Below are 15,312 nucleotides of genomic sequence, written 5' to 3'. Positions count from 1 at the left end.
AACCCAGATTTGTAGTATTTGATATGGTGAGTATTTCAAATGACACACTCTCTGGGTGTTTCATACATATTTCAAGCATAACAACCACACAACAACAACAACAACAACGTGTGTTTTAGTTCTCTGTAATAACAGCTGGAGGCAAAGTTAAAAGTAGAGCTTTCTCTGAGCAGAATGTTTTGCTGTTCAGTTGCCTTTCTGTCTTAGCCCTCCCATGAGGATCCCTTTAAAATGAGCAAGATATTGAAAACAAGTCTTAAGTTGCAAGTAAAAAAATTTAAAGCTGTGCTCCCTCTAATCTATAATGTAAGTCTTACTCTGAGGTTAGTAACAAGAATGTTCAAGAGGTGCAAGTCGGCATAGCTGTGTTAATACTCCTACCATTTCAGGTGCTCAGTTTTAGATAGTCATCACTTTGCAACGGAAATTTTGCATATGATAATAGTCTCTTGTTGCTTCATTAAATTTTGAGGAAAAGCTGTGATTATTTGGTTTTTAAGTTAAGGATATTCATCTTTCATAGCAGCTTTTCTCACACCATGGAAAGACAACACAATGCATTTCCCTCTCTCCCACAATAGTTGGAGGAATCAAAGTACATTGCTCAGTTGTGGAAATCAGAAGTAGAAAGCTGCTGTTTTTCTCTATCTACTACACTGTGCTGCCTGAGGGCATGCCTTTAATTACCCCAGTCTGAGAGTAGTCTGCCTGATTTAAATTACTGGTGAGATTAAAACAGTTTTGCTGTAAGAAAAATAATGTTGCCCCAATTTTTAATTAATTTTTGAAAGCCCCAATGCATACATTGACTTACAAGGAAGTGATCAAATCACAAGCTTTAACGTTATGCATTTATCTGGTGCTTTGAGTTAACTGCTGTCAATTTTATTGCTGCCCTTACATGGTTGCCATAACAAATGAAGCACGTTTAGTTGGGTCTGGTGCTAGCATGTACCTACTTGTGAACCTTCCTCTCCTGGGTATCTTCAGAGCCCTGCCTACTGAGAAAGTTTTGTCCAGAAGAATACTTGGACTGCTCATGTGGCAGTGCTTTGTGAGACCACTGTTCATATTTCACCAGAGAAGGAGAAGTAGCACTGTATGATGCTACAACTGACACTGGGATAGTGGTGAAATATGGTGGTCAGCAACACTGTTGCTGCTGCCCTGTCAAAGATGAAAGAAATCCATGTCCAGTGGCATGGTGAGAGTAGAGGGTTCACCCAGCCAGTAGCTATCAGTAACTGTCAACAGGGTTACAAAAGGGTGTTGTCAAATGACTGTCCTCTTGAAACAAGATGAAACAAGGCTTTATTCCTCTCTCATGCTCATTATTCCATTGTTTTTGTTGCTATGAAAGGCCAAACTAGATGTGGGGTCTGCTTGCTTGTGTAAATAGCATGTATGGGCCTCCTTATCTGGATCAGAACTATTGTGGGGGAGAGGGGACTTGCACTCCACCCCTTCCTCCACCACCAGGCCCACCTTCCATGTTTTACCACCTCCACCTTTTCAGCTTTGCAGCAGAGGCACCATCCCGCTTTGCTCGCCTACTCCATCCATTGGTGCTATGGCTGCTTGAGATGAGCACAACTGTCTGCTTGCTTGCTTGCCTGTCCATCCACTGCAATGCTGCTCAAGGCAATATTCTGGCATTGAAGCAGGCAGCAGCATCCTTCTTTGCCTGTCGATTCTATCTGTTGGATAGGCAGGTGAGCTGGTTGCTGCCACCCATCTTGAGCAGTAGTGGTGGTAACATAACAGTGGTGACGGCAGGTGGGTGACAGTGGTGACGGCAGGTGGGTAGATAGACAGGCAGCAGTACTGTACCTGCCTCACTTAAATAAGAAACTCTACTTTTGCCCTGCCCCCACAGCCCCTGTGAACAGTGCAGGAGGTAAAAGGCATATAGGGCTTTGTTAAACTGGGTGAATGGAACCCCAGTGTCTTCCCATGTCCCAGGGGGTGAGGCTGGGTTGGAACAGCAGCATGCACAGGAGGAAGAGGACTCCAAAAGGGGAAAGAGTATGTAGGAAGGGTGCACAGAAAAAAAATCATTGTTTGCTTAAGAGCATTGTGTGTGTATATATATGTGTATATATATTTATTTTCAATAATACTGAAATGTTAAAGGGCCTTGCACTCTCTGATTTGCCCTGGGCCCTGCATCCTCCTAGGGACAGCCCTGTAGGTAAGAGTCACCCTCAGGGGCAGAGCCAGCCGAATGGCAGCCGCCTCCTTTTTGGCCTGCCCGGCAACCCCGCCAGTGACACCCCAGAGAGCTCACTTGGGCTATCCCAAGCCTAGGCCACGCCCTGTGTGCATTATGCCACATGCAAAGGGGGCATGGCCTCGCTGGAGGGGGAGAGGAAGGGAAATGCTGTCAGGTAGCAACCTAAATTAGAGGGGGAAGACTGGGGCGGGCAATCAGGCCGTGCCCTCTTTGCACGTGATGTTGTGTGCAATGGGGGCTCCAGCAACCCTTTTCATTGGTGGCCCAGGTTCTTTGAACCCGTTGGCTCAATGATGGTTCCACCCTTGGTCACCAGGTTACAAGAAGTGGAAAGTAGGCTCCATTAAGTCTACTTAGATATACTAGTTATACTTTGTTCTGTTGACACCTTGTTTTGTATTTATTTCTAGTCCCAGGAACTGCAGTGGAAGGAGGAAGAGCTGAAATGGAGAGACACCTTCTATAAGGAACAGTTGGCCCACATTGAGAAGAAGGTGAGGCTGTGTTGTCTCTTATTTTCAGAGGCCAAATGGTAACTGGACCAGACGTCAATTTGAATGGATCTGCAGAGAAGAGAAATGGGAACCATTGTACTGAAACGTGGAACTGTCAGCCCATGTTATATATCCCTTGGGGTTCTCCTCCCATCACACACTGTTAAACTGCTTCACAAGCTGAATCATTTAAGCAACTCACATTTAAAAGATAATTGGTTTTTAACTGGATGAAATTTAAAAGAAAAATACTGGGTTATAATTTACAGTCTCTCTCTCTCTCTACTCTCCCCACCCCCCACTAAGGAGTTTGGTTGAAAGCAAAGTTACCTTTTTAAAAATTTCCTTTGTGAAAAGTCTGTGGCTTAAAAAAAAAACCCTTGCGAAAAGAACCTCAGATCGTTCTATACATATGAATTAAAGTTGTTATTATTAATTTATCTCTGGGGAAACCAACAGATCAAAGTGTGTTGCTGCAAAACACTGTCGGCTACTTTGCTAGATAAGCCTTTGAAATGAACATGATTTAAAGAGATAACATCAAGCATCTTTTCAGCCTGAAATGACCTTTGGAAATCCATTTAGGGATTTGAATCTCTCCCCTAAATGTGGAGCTTGCTTCTCTGTTTAATTGTTTACCATGATGAGTTTTTAAAAATTGATGGCATAAGAATTGGAGCAACCACTGTTCCTCAGGAACTAATGTGTTCTTTCTACTTCCTGGCTAAATGAAACAATTTTCACAGTAGTTAGTTTATTTTTTAAATAAATATGTGAAGAATAATATTCTTTATTATTAAGAATATTAATAACTTTTTGTTTAATTTTATTGTACTATAAAATGTGTAAAATCAATAACATTAAGTGATTAACTATCACTAATACAGCATCCATCTATAATATGTCAAATACATTTAGAATATCAGTGGAAGCCTGTTCCTTGTTTTGGCAATATCTAATAAACTCCTATTTGTGCAGATCTGTTACACTTCTGCCTACCCTCTCTTAGTCTAATGTAGGCTGTCAGGTTTTGCTATAACTGCAAATTACTATAGCTTTGTCTCCCACTTTTCACTGTTGGTATTGCTCTCATTTTTCTAAGTTTTCGCATAACATTAGTCTGGCAGCTGCTAGCATATATGAGATCAATGAGGCACATTTCTTAGACAAGTTTTTAGTTTATGTTAAAAAAAAGAATGTCTAAATTTACATTCATTAATTAAAATATTAATATGTGTTATATTTTAAACTGCATCACTAATTGTGATCCAGTATTGTTTAGCACAAACACATAATCATCATAAGTGGAAAAGGCTGCTGTGTACAAATACAATAAATAAATAAAAGATATACTATCCCAGTTTATACTTTATGTTATTAATTTTATCTGAAGTACATATAATTTTAAGTATTCAAACCATGGCACCAATGAAACATTTAGTTATTACTTTGATTCTTCTAGTGTGCAAACCTGATGGTTTTCAAAAAGACCCCCATTTTAGTCTTCCATTTCTCAACAGTACCTAAAGTTATAACTTTATTTAATTCTATGCCGTAAATCACACCTGCCGTTGCGAATTTACAACTTGAAAACACTTAGACCTCTTGATAGGGTGTTTGGATCTGATTTCTGATGACACAGCATATGTGTGAAGGGATATATGCTTAAATCAGTTATGGCCAATATTTTTGGCAAGTGTGCTACAAGTCCAGAGTATGAGAGAGCCACCATTCTAGTACTGCTGTACATGTTCTAATGCCCCCTCCCATCTAGGTGTGGTTTTGCCTCTAGTCTACTGAGCCAGGGAGTAGACAGCAACACAGTATAGGAGAGGCGGGCTGGAATGCCTCAAATTCCTGTTATCTGTGCCACTTGTAGCTTGTGCCGCAGATTGGTCACCCATGACTTCAGAGAAATTGATTCCCCAAAGGAGAGTGGCATTTGTGCCTTGGTTTTGACTGCTGTCATTCAGTAGCCAGTGACTGTGAGCGGTGTGGCCTGTAGAAATTGGTCAGATGTGGTATGTATCTTCTCCAGATTTAATATGCCATTGTTTCTTGTTTGTTTTCTGTTGCCACTAATGACAAAACATGCTCATGAGCAGGTTCACTTTGTACATTTAGCGACATTTTAATTTGTGTAATTAATTTAAAAAATGAGCGATTAAAGCTACTGTCCAACATTACTGCTTGGGTTTAAATTCCGTTTATGTTTAATGGAGATTGTGTAATGAAATCTCGAGCAATCCACAAGTCATCGCTCTAATTATCACAGTTTGCCCATATGTTCACAGGCAAAAGGATTTCCCGCACATTCAGTTTCTTGGCCTCACACTGTGCCTCTTATTTACATGCGTTTCTCCAGATTTTTGTTTAATAAACTGAAAATGGCTGGGAATATTTATATATGTATCAGTAGTTTATTGCCTACAGGGAATCTGTGTTCAGAGCTGCCCTATGCTCATCAGAATCCTTGTTTGTTTTTTAAATATACTTTCTCTCCCTTTCCCACTTGTGTTCTCTTGCTTCCTTTGCAGATCTAAAGTTGTATTCTTATTCACATTTACTTGGGATTAAATCCCATGGAACACAGTGAGCTGCATGGGAGCAAGCAGTAAATAGGATGTTAAAATAAGATTGTGCTTTAGCTTCTAGAGTTTCACCTGAGAGTTAGTGTGGAAAACCCTTAGCCCTATTTCATGTTGTTAATAGATACTTCCTTTCTCCCAGTCTTCTGTGTAAGGAGCAAGTCAATATTAAGGGTAGATTTTGTTTCCTCCCTTTATGACACTAGATAGTTTTCTGACCCTTAAACACCAGCATTTTGCTGGTAATAAAATAGAAGAATGCCTCCAATTGTTATAGAATGAGTTTAGATTAGAGCCGGAGATGGAGGGTGCTGGCAGAGGAGAGAAATGTTCTTGAAACAGTGTAATAAAGCTTAATTGTATTAGTTTTGAAAAAGATTTTCGATCTTCTCCATGGATAATTTTATTCCTATCATAGTCGGAAAGATGGAAAATGTAGCACCGAACAATCTTTTATATTAGCTGCAGCTTTTATATAATTCTGCTTTCATTTGTTGAATACACAGACCTTGACTTTTTTCCTTTTTTCTTTTGTAGTTGCTGCTTTAGAACTTCTTAATCCGTTTTTTTAAAATCCAGTTCAGTGGGAGACAAGTTGAGGGGGAAACTTCAGAACAGCTGCTGTTTGACTAGATGGTCATGGATGGATGTTCTGGAATTACAAAGCTAAACTCTTCAGGGCGTTTGGGGGAGGTTGGATGGGGGTGAAAGGCAAGGTGGTGATTTAGCATAGAAATTAGAGGCCCAAATCATCCTAGAGGAGAAGAATCTTCCCTCTACCCCATATGTGCTTTTCCAAGGCATGGGTCTGGCTTAGTCCCTGGCTGCATGGATGAACAAAACTGCTCTCTAGTTCTAAACACAAGTCTTTATTGATTTTAGTTGATGTTATTTTAACCTAAGTAAGTATGAGTCTGGGATGCCTCTCTTCAGCTTCATTAACTGTATACATATGAAGCCATTGTCTGTTCTCCCAATAAAAACAAATGCTTGTTCAAAAGGGTGTTAAGGCTCTTTGTCAAAAGGAAATTAATTTCATAAAACTGCCTTTTGGAGATCCTTTCAATTGATGCATCTAATGCCACAGTTCTCAAAGTGTGAGGCAGCCCTTCTTAAGGAGGGACAGGCAGATGAAAGAAATAATTTCTCTCTGTCTCAGAGTCTAGTTTCAGCCCAGTTTGAGGTCTTTTGATTGGCCAAGGATGCAACATAATCCTTGTGTATTTGGTTGATTAACAGTGCTGATGGCATGTGGGACATCCACTTCATCTCTATGCTTCTCTGAAATTTCTTATTCAGGAACTTCAAGCACAATGTGAGCCTATAGTGTCTTTCTTCCTTGATCTGTCTGCCTCTGTGTCAGGGACAAGAATGTTTCTTGCCTGGTCAGCTGAGACATCTGTTTTATGGAGGCCCCAAATGTTCTTCATAGGAGCAAATTTGAAAAGCATTAGAGGCCAGCTAGTTATCCACCCCATCCCTCTAAGACTTAGAGGGTCAGTTGAGTGGTGTATAGATATAAAAATGCATCTGCAGAGAAATGCCACTAAATGCCTCGAGCAAGTGAGCCAACAAAAGTTCACTATTATGCTTAAGATCCCCTAATGTTGTCTTGGTCAGAAAAACTGTTTGTTTGAAAGCCCTTCAGTTATGGGTAACTGTACAATCACATGCCCATTGAGAGAAACTTAATTCACTTCTACAGTTTCTGGATTTACTTGGGTGGCGATGTGTGTGTTTTATATTTTGTATTGGGTGTTTTTTAAGATAACTGAATGTGCTTGGGTCTGTCTATATTTTTATAGGTCGAAATCGTCTGTTTGGTAACGTGTTTCAAATAATTTAAAAGAATTAAAATTGCTAGAGCCACTATATGATATGGGAGTCTGTTTGAAAAACCAAGCATGTTGGCAAACACCATTTATGCAATTACTACCTGACAGGGCGCATAGCATCTGTGCCCCTAGTTTGACTCTCCCCCCCACCCTCAGCCCCATCTCCCTGACTCTGTCTTCCAGCGGGCATCTCTGATGTCCACCTGGCCCACTTCTCTCCTCCCCTGCCCGCGGTTTCTTCTGCCGGTTTCTCTGTCCCCTCCTCTTCCTGGCGGCCCAGCCCCCTTCTGACCCTGGCAGGCATGCAGGGTGCCTCCGGCTCCTCACCGCAGTCACGGCCATTTCTCCCGGCAGCAGCTCAACAGCCTGAGCTCCCACCGCCCAGCCAATCAGCTGGGTGCCAGGACACATCCCCATGGGCACGTTTTCAAGGATTAATTATAAAGATCAGTGATATTAGTGGTTTTATATTGTTTTAAGGTTTGCATTTTTAATCTGTTTTATGTTGTTGTAAACCATCCAGAGATGGAAGTTTGTGGCTGTGTGTGTGTGTGTGTGTGTGTGTGTGTATATACCAGGAAGTTTGATCAAAGCAAAGGGTGGAACAAGGGATACCAGTGCTATTCTCTTGCCCATATTTTTGAGCTGTCAAGACTGAAAGTGGCTAATGTAAAATTGCTGAAGGGTGAAACATTAGGTACACCTAAATCGAATTAACAGTGCCAAGGTGACATTGTTAAGAAGCTAATTACTATAAGGAAACCATACTTTTCACATTATAAAGTATATTGCCTAAAAGCAAGTAAGGTTTTCAGGACAGGATGAAAAAAGATATATGTTAAAAGAACAAATGAACCTGTAGAGAAGTGAGGACGCACAGTTTGTGGGTTAAAACCCTGTATCTGGTGAAGAATTAGATAATCCACAGTTAAGTTCACTTAGAAGTTTGGAACTCCCTCACAAATTAATACCTTTATGGAGGTTATTGTTTGAACTACAATATATGTCATTTAAAGAGGCTGTGACTTTCTTGGGAGCTCTTGTGTAAATGAAGCCAATATGTGCATATGTAACACAAGCTTTGCATTCCATGGGAAATTATTTTATTTTATTTTTAAAATTTATTTAACTAACTAACTAACTAACTAACACACACATTTTTATACTGCCCAAAACACAAGTTCTCTGGGCGGTTTACAACAAGACAATAAAAACAACTAATAAAAAGATTAAAACATTTCAACAATTAAAATTTAAAATATTAAAAGTATTAAAACACAATTAAAACAATATCTAACTAAAAGCCTGGGCGAACAAATGCGTCTTGACTGCCTTTTTAAAAGCTGTAAGAGATGGGGAGGCTCTTATTTCAGCAGGAAGTGTGTTCCAAAGCCGCAGGGCAGCAATGGAGAAGGCCCGTCCCCGAGTAGCCACCAGATGAGCTGGTGGCAACTGCAGACCAACCTCTCCAGATGATCTCAATGGGCAGTGTGGTTCATAGCAAAAAAGATGTTCTCCTAAATACCCAGGGTCCAAGCTGTTTCAGGCTTTATAGGTTATAACCAAAACCTTGAATTTTGCCCGGGAACGTATCTGCAACCAGTGTAGATCTTTTAAGATAGGAGTGATATGGTCTCTCTGAGATGGCCCAGAGACCAACCTGGCTGCCACATTCTGGACCAACTGCATTTTCTGGACTACATACAAAGGCAGTCCCACATAGAGCGCATTGCAGTAGTCCAGTCTAGAGGTGACCAGCAGATGTACTACTGTTCTGAGGTCATTTATCTCAAGAAACGGACGCAGCTGGCGTATCAGCCAAAGCTGATAAAAGGCACTTCTGGCCACTGCTTCAACCTGGGACACCAGCGAGAGTTTTGTGTCCAGAAGCACCCCCAGACTGTGTACCTGTTCCTTCTGGGGAAGTGTGACCCTATCCAGAACTGGCAGATCAAAATCATCTCCTGAGTTTCGACCCTGCACAATAAGTACCTCCATCTTATATGGATTCAGCCTGTTAGCTCTCATCCAGCCCATCACTGGCTCCAGGCAGGCATTTAGGGAAATTATGCCTTCTCCTGATGATGCTGACGTGGAGAAAAAGATTTGGGTGTCATCAGCATACTGATAACACCCTGCACCAAATCTGATGATCTCTCCCAGCGGTTTCATGTAGATCTTAAACAACATTGGAGACAATATGGAGCCCTGAGGGATTTACAAACTGATAACAAAATTATCAGTTTGTTTTATAGAAAAACAGCTGATTCTTACACCCTATTTTATGGGTAGAGGAATCTTTTGTGAACAATTGTGGTGCTAACCCCTTTGAATTCTGCTATTCACTATTTAGAGGTGGAACTTAATTTCTAAAAAAAAAGAGGGGTCAGGGCCCAAGCATTTCAGGGAGCCATGCCCTAACATGCTCTAACATGTATGGGGGTAATCTGCAATTAAAGTAAAACATGCCGTCAAGTTGATTTTGACTCTTGGCACCCACAGAGCCCTGTGGTTTTCTTTGGTAGGGGTTTACCATTGCCTCCTCCCACGCAGTATGAGATGATGCCTTTCAGCATCTTCCTATATCTTGCTGCCTGATATAGTAGCAGCGGGAATTCGAACCAGCGACCTTCTGCTTGTTAGTCAAGCGTTTCCCCGCTGCTCCACTTAAGAGGACTTTTACTCAGTGACAAAAGAGAGGCACTGCATATGTTCAGAGTCAGTTTTCTTACAATACATATTCCAGGGTTGAAAATAGCTTTTGGAGCTGAATCCTGGCACAAATAAAGGCTTTCTCCTGTTAGTTCCATTGAAGATATGGATATCTATTAAAACTGTTTTCATTTATTTTTAAAAACTGACACATTATATGCTTTGGCCATTTTGTGGAGGCAAATCTACGCTTATTCATCTTTTTCTTTTAAGAGCTTGTTTCAGATCAGGTAAGAAAGACTTTGAGGTGGCTGTATATTTACTCATTCCCCTATTCGCAGGTGTAGAAGTTGTCCTTTGTGACACAGGTGGATTTATTGCCAGGAACACTCATCCTGCTTTTCTTTCCCACTGGCTGATGCACACAGACAAGTTCTCAGAAAAGCATATAAGAATTAGGCACATGAAAACCCTCTTAATTTTATGCAAAATGATGTATCTTAATATTGGCATTGGTTTCTTAAAATAGCTCTTTCCGTCACAGAACCTAAGACTTCAGGCAGAGCAAGTGTGGGGGGAAGGGGTAATGTGCATTTCTGGCTGGGCAAGCTATATCCCAGATATTTGATTTCTGAAACAGAAAGGGGGGGCAGGTGGAGGGGCAAACTACTTGTCTGAGGGGTTTCTTGCTGTCCCTCGAGAGCAGGGCTGCTCAACTTCGGCCCTCCTGCAGATGCTGGCCTACAACTCCCATAATCCCTGGCTATTGGCCACTGTGGCTGGGGATAATGGGAGTTGCACTCCAAAAACAACTGGGGGGCCTAAGTTGAGCAGGCTTGCTCTAGAGCCACCCTTGTAAAGGGGCCGTGTTTCCAATAGCATACGATAACTTTTCTTAGTTAGGGTCTGCTAAGGTAGTGAAAGCTAGAAACTAATGTAGAAGTCGCATAGGGCAAATTTATGTGAATCTTAGTGGTTTGCTAATTCCACATTAGCTGAGAAGGAAATGGTTAAAAATGAGCAAATTGTAGTAGGCCAGAAATGATTAATTTGGAGTGGATGTGTGCTGCTTGAGGTCTAAGGGAACTTGCAAGGGATCTCCAGATCTCATACCTGAACTCTTGGCACCTGACCCTAGGAAAAACCGTCCTGTTTCTGACTACTACAGAAATCAAAACAAAATTCATGTCTAGAAACTGGGTAAGGAGCAGGGTGGGGGGAGACCTTTTTTTCTCTTCTCTTCTAGCATGAAAGATGGAGATTGGGCCTGAAGGGTAGACAGATGCTGATACTTGTTGTGGGGAAATGCAGAGACCATCTGCTATCTCAGCTTTGTAAGACACAAAGATTATCCTTCAAAATATTTTACAAATTTAAGCAGGCTGCACAGATGAAACAGCAGATTATTTGTGCTGCAAAAGGACCCCAAGATTTGAATTCACAGGCTACTAAGAATCAGAATAAAGTGAATATCTTCAGGGCTATTTTATTAAATTCAAAAGCTTTTCCACACATTGTACTGTGTGATCCATTGGTATGTCAGAAGTGGATAAAAAAGGCACGGTGCCTTGTGTTGACTAAATTAGCTAGTAGCCTGATGTATGGAGAGTGGGGGTAGTAATATAAGACCCTTGTTTCCCAGACCATTTTTGGTTTATAATGCTACAGAACGTGAGTGTGCGCGCGCACTGAAGCTGTTCCTGGTGATGAGCTGTGCCATGTGCTGGCTTAGTGCCTAGAGGCTGTCAGGACCTGGATGGGCCAAAACAAGCTCAGGCTTAATCACTCCAAGACCAAGTTGCTCTTGTTCAGTTTGCGATCTGGCCATTTGCCGTGTGTGAGTTTATCTCTTGATGGGGTTGTGCTTCCCTTGAGAGATGCGGTTCATGATCTGGGGGTCCTTCTGGACTCGTGGCTCCTGCATGAACAGCAGGTGGAGGCTGTGGCTAGGGGTGCCTTCGGCCAACTTCGGATGGTTCTCCAGTTACAGCCTTTTCTCAACTGGCAGACCCTGGCAACAGTAACTCATGCCTTTGTTACTTCTTGTTTTGGATTACTGTAACTCGCTTTACCTATGGTTGCCTTTGAAAATGATTCGGAAGCTTCAACTAGTCCAGAATGCAGCAGTCCAGCTCCTCATAGGTGGCTGTAGATTTTATAGTGTTACACCTCTTTTATGGTCACTGCACTGGTTGCCTATTCGCTTCCAGATCCAATTTAAAATGCTGGTTCTCACCTATTTATTTATTTTTATTTATGTATTTATCAAATTTGTACACCGCCCCAAACTTTCATCTCTGGGCAGTTAACAATAACATAAAACAAGTTAAAAACACATAGAAAAAATGAGAACAATTTAACCATTTAAAATAAATCAGAGATTAAAACCTAAAGTTTTTTCCAAAAGCTGAGAAAGCTTGGGCAAAAAGCTGGGTTTTCAGGGTTTTTTTTTAAATTGCAAGAGATGGGGAGGATCGTATCTCAGCAGGGAGCACATTCCACAGTCTTGAGGCAGCGACAGAGAAGGCCTGTCTCTGTGTAGCCACCAAACGAGTTGGTGGTAACTGGAGACAGACCTCCTCAGATGTCCTCATTGGGCAGTGGGGCTCGTAGTGAAGAAGACGCTCTCTTAAATACCCAGGACCTAAGCCATTTAGGGCTTTATAAGTTATAACTAACATTTTGTATTTTGTCCGGAAACCTATTGGCAGCCAGTGTAGCTCCATCAGTAAAGGACTAATGTGGTCTCTCCAAGATGACGCAGAGACCAGCCTGGCTGCCGCATTCTGAACCAACTGAAGTTTCTGGACTATGTACAAAGGCAGCCCCACATAGAGCGCATTACAGAAGTCAAGTCTGGAGGTTACCAACAAATGTACCACTGTTTTAAGATCATTGATCTTGAGAAACGGGCGCAACTGGCGTATCAGCTGGAGCTGATAGAAAGCACCCCAGCCACCGCCTCAACCTGAGAAACCAGGGAGAGGTGTGAATCCAGAAGTACTCCCAGACTGCGAACTGTTCCTTTAGGGGAAGTGTGACCCCATCAAGAACAGGTAGATCAAAATCATCTTTAGAGTTCTGACCCCGCACAATAAGTACCTCTGTCTTATCTGGATTCAGCTTCAGTTTATTCTCCCTCATCCAGCCCATTACTACTTCCAGGCATGCATTTAGGGAGGATATGCCAGCTCCTGAAGAAGTTGACATGGAGAAGTAGATTTGGGTGTCATCAGCATACTGGTTACACCCAGCTCCAAATCTGTTCATGATCTCTGCCAGCGGTTTCATGTAGATGTTAAAAAGCATTGGAGAAAGTATGGAGCCTTGAGGGACACCACACTTAAGCTCTGATTTAGAAGAGCAACAATCTCCAATCGACATCAACTGGAATCTGTCCTAGAGGTAGGAGCGTAACCATTGTGCCTCCCACCCCCAACCCCCTCAGACGTTCCAGAAGGATACTATGGTTGATAGTATCATAAGCCGCCAAGATATCCAAAAGGACCAACAGAGTTACACTTCCTCTGTCAATTCCCAATTGGAGATCATCCATCAGGCTGACCAAGGCAGTTTCCACCCCATAGCCCACCTGAAAACCAGTTTGAAATGGGTCTACATAATCAGTTTCCTCCAAGACTGACTGGAGCTGAGAGGCCACCACCCTCTCAATTGCCTTGCCCAGCCATGGGAGGTTGGAAACAGGCCTATAATTGCTCAAATCTGAGGGATCTAATGCAGGCTTCTTTAGAAGAGGTCTAATGATTGCCTCCTTAAGACAAGGAGGCATCATGCCCTCCCTTGGAGAAGCATTTATGAATTTCCACCAGGCTGTCTACAACAGGCTCCCTGCTAGACAGAACAAGTCATGTTGGACAAGGGTCAAGAGAACAAGTGGTAGGCCTCACCACTCCAAGCAGCTTGTCCACATCCTCAGGGATCACAAACTGAAACCAATCCAGTCGAATCACATAAGAGGAGTTGTTGAGCACTTCCATTTCAGACATCAAATTAATTGTGGATTCTCCATCTAGGTTGGCCTGAATCCGAGAGATTTTATCTGCAAAAAACTCTTTAAACACATTGCAGTGGGTAACTGATGACTCCAAATTCTGGTTCAAGGTGGGGGGGCAGATACTAGTCCCTCACAACCCCATACGCACATTCAATATGGTCTGATACCCTAACAGGGACCCTGGTAAGGGAGGTGCTATCCTTATAGACCACAGCCACTCCATCTCCCCGCCCACGTCCCCTCACTTGCTCCTCTACAGAATATCCTGGAGGGAGAAGCTGGGACCAAACTGGATCATTAGCCTCCCCCAATCAAGTCTCAGTAACACATACCAGGTCGGCCCGTCATCCACGATCGAATCATGGATGAGTTCAGGTTTATTTTGGACCAACCTGGCATTGCAGAGGAGCAGGGTAAGGCTATGTAGGTTGTTGGCAGTGCTCCCTGAGGTCAAAGAGCTGGCAGGACATTGAGTGGAGACAGCTATTTAATTTCTGACTACCCTTCCCCTGGAATGGCTTGCTGACCTGCCAACATTACTTCTTTTATTCTCCACTACTACCGGGATAGCTGCCCCTTAGTCGGTGAAGGCGCCCCTTCCCCCCATCTCCGACGAACTCAAACGCATTACAACAGTTTCAATCCAAGTCCAAAAGAGCTTAAAACTGATTAAACAGAAGCCCTCTAGCCTTCGCCCTCATCCTCCCCTGAAGTGGCTCCCCCCAAATGGTGACCCCCTTTGGTGTCACCCCTTCGGTGGTGACCCTGCCGGTGGCTGGCCTGCCACCACAGGCAGCCTTCCTATAAAGCTCAAAGCTGAGCAGGTGACCCGAGGAACTGCTGAGTCACTCAGGGGCTGGTCCCAGTCCTACACACACTCCCCACAGATGTTACCTAGAGGCTGAAGCCCCACAGAGGAAGCAGGAGCAGGCAGGAAACAGCATAAAGAGCCCCCAGCACCTGCCTGTTCTCCCTCCCTCTCCTCTGCTGGGTGTGGCCATGCACGCACACATTGCGGAGACGTGAAGCAAGCGTGCGACGTGCTCGTGTGCAAAAGGCTCCATGCAGCCTTTTGCACTCAAGCGGGAGAAGGGGCGGCAGGGAGGTATCCTGCCACCCCAATTACTACAAAGAATACACGCGCTGGAGGGGGGAAAGCGGTGGGAGGGGTAAGTAAACCCTCCCCCGGCCTTAAAGGAACCCCCCCATCCAAACCAAACTGGCCAGGTCCGGACCGGTCCGAACCAGTCCGGAGGCCTTTAGAATGGCCTCCGGACCAGTCTGGGCCCATCCTTAGCCTCCATCCATGAAGGACCCTGCCTTTCAGTTGGTTGAAATGAATTAAGAAACTGGACAGCATTCTGGTCACACTCACAGTTGTCTCGGTGCTTCGGAAGGTCGTCAAAAGCCATCTTCAGTGATTCTACCTCTCACTTTCTAGATGCTATGTACTGGGTCTAACCACAGGACTGTTCATTTATCTTCCTTCATCCTG

General features: G+C 43.1%; 1 protein-coding gene across 3 annotated transcripts in view; it reads left to right on the top strand.

The window, feature by feature from the left end:
* The window catches only part of CHCHD6 (coiled-coil-helix-coiled-coil-helix domain containing 6), a 320,698-nt gene that overhangs the window by 139,076 nt on the left and 166,310 nt on the right, over nucleotides 1-15,312 (top strand). For all 3 annotated transcript variants that reach the window (XM_053301294.1, XM_053301296.1, XM_053301295.1), the window contains one exon: nucleotides 2,644-2,727. In XM_053301294.1, coding sequence (XP_053157269.1) covers nucleotides 2,644-2,727 — 84 coding nt within the window. The remainder of the gene's footprint in view (nucleotides 1-2,643; nucleotides 2,728-15,312) is intronic.

The sequence above is a fragment of the Hemicordylus capensis genome, chromosome 2 (genome assembly GCF_027244095.1).
Source record: "Hemicordylus capensis ecotype Gifberg chromosome 2, rHemCap1.1.pri, whole genome shotgun sequence".
Lineage (NCBI taxonomy): Eukaryota > Metazoa > Chordata > Lepidosauria > Squamata > Cordylidae > Hemicordylus > Hemicordylus capensis.
Note: the sequence above shows the minus strand (reverse complement) of the source record. Positions and strands in the feature narration are given on the sequence as shown.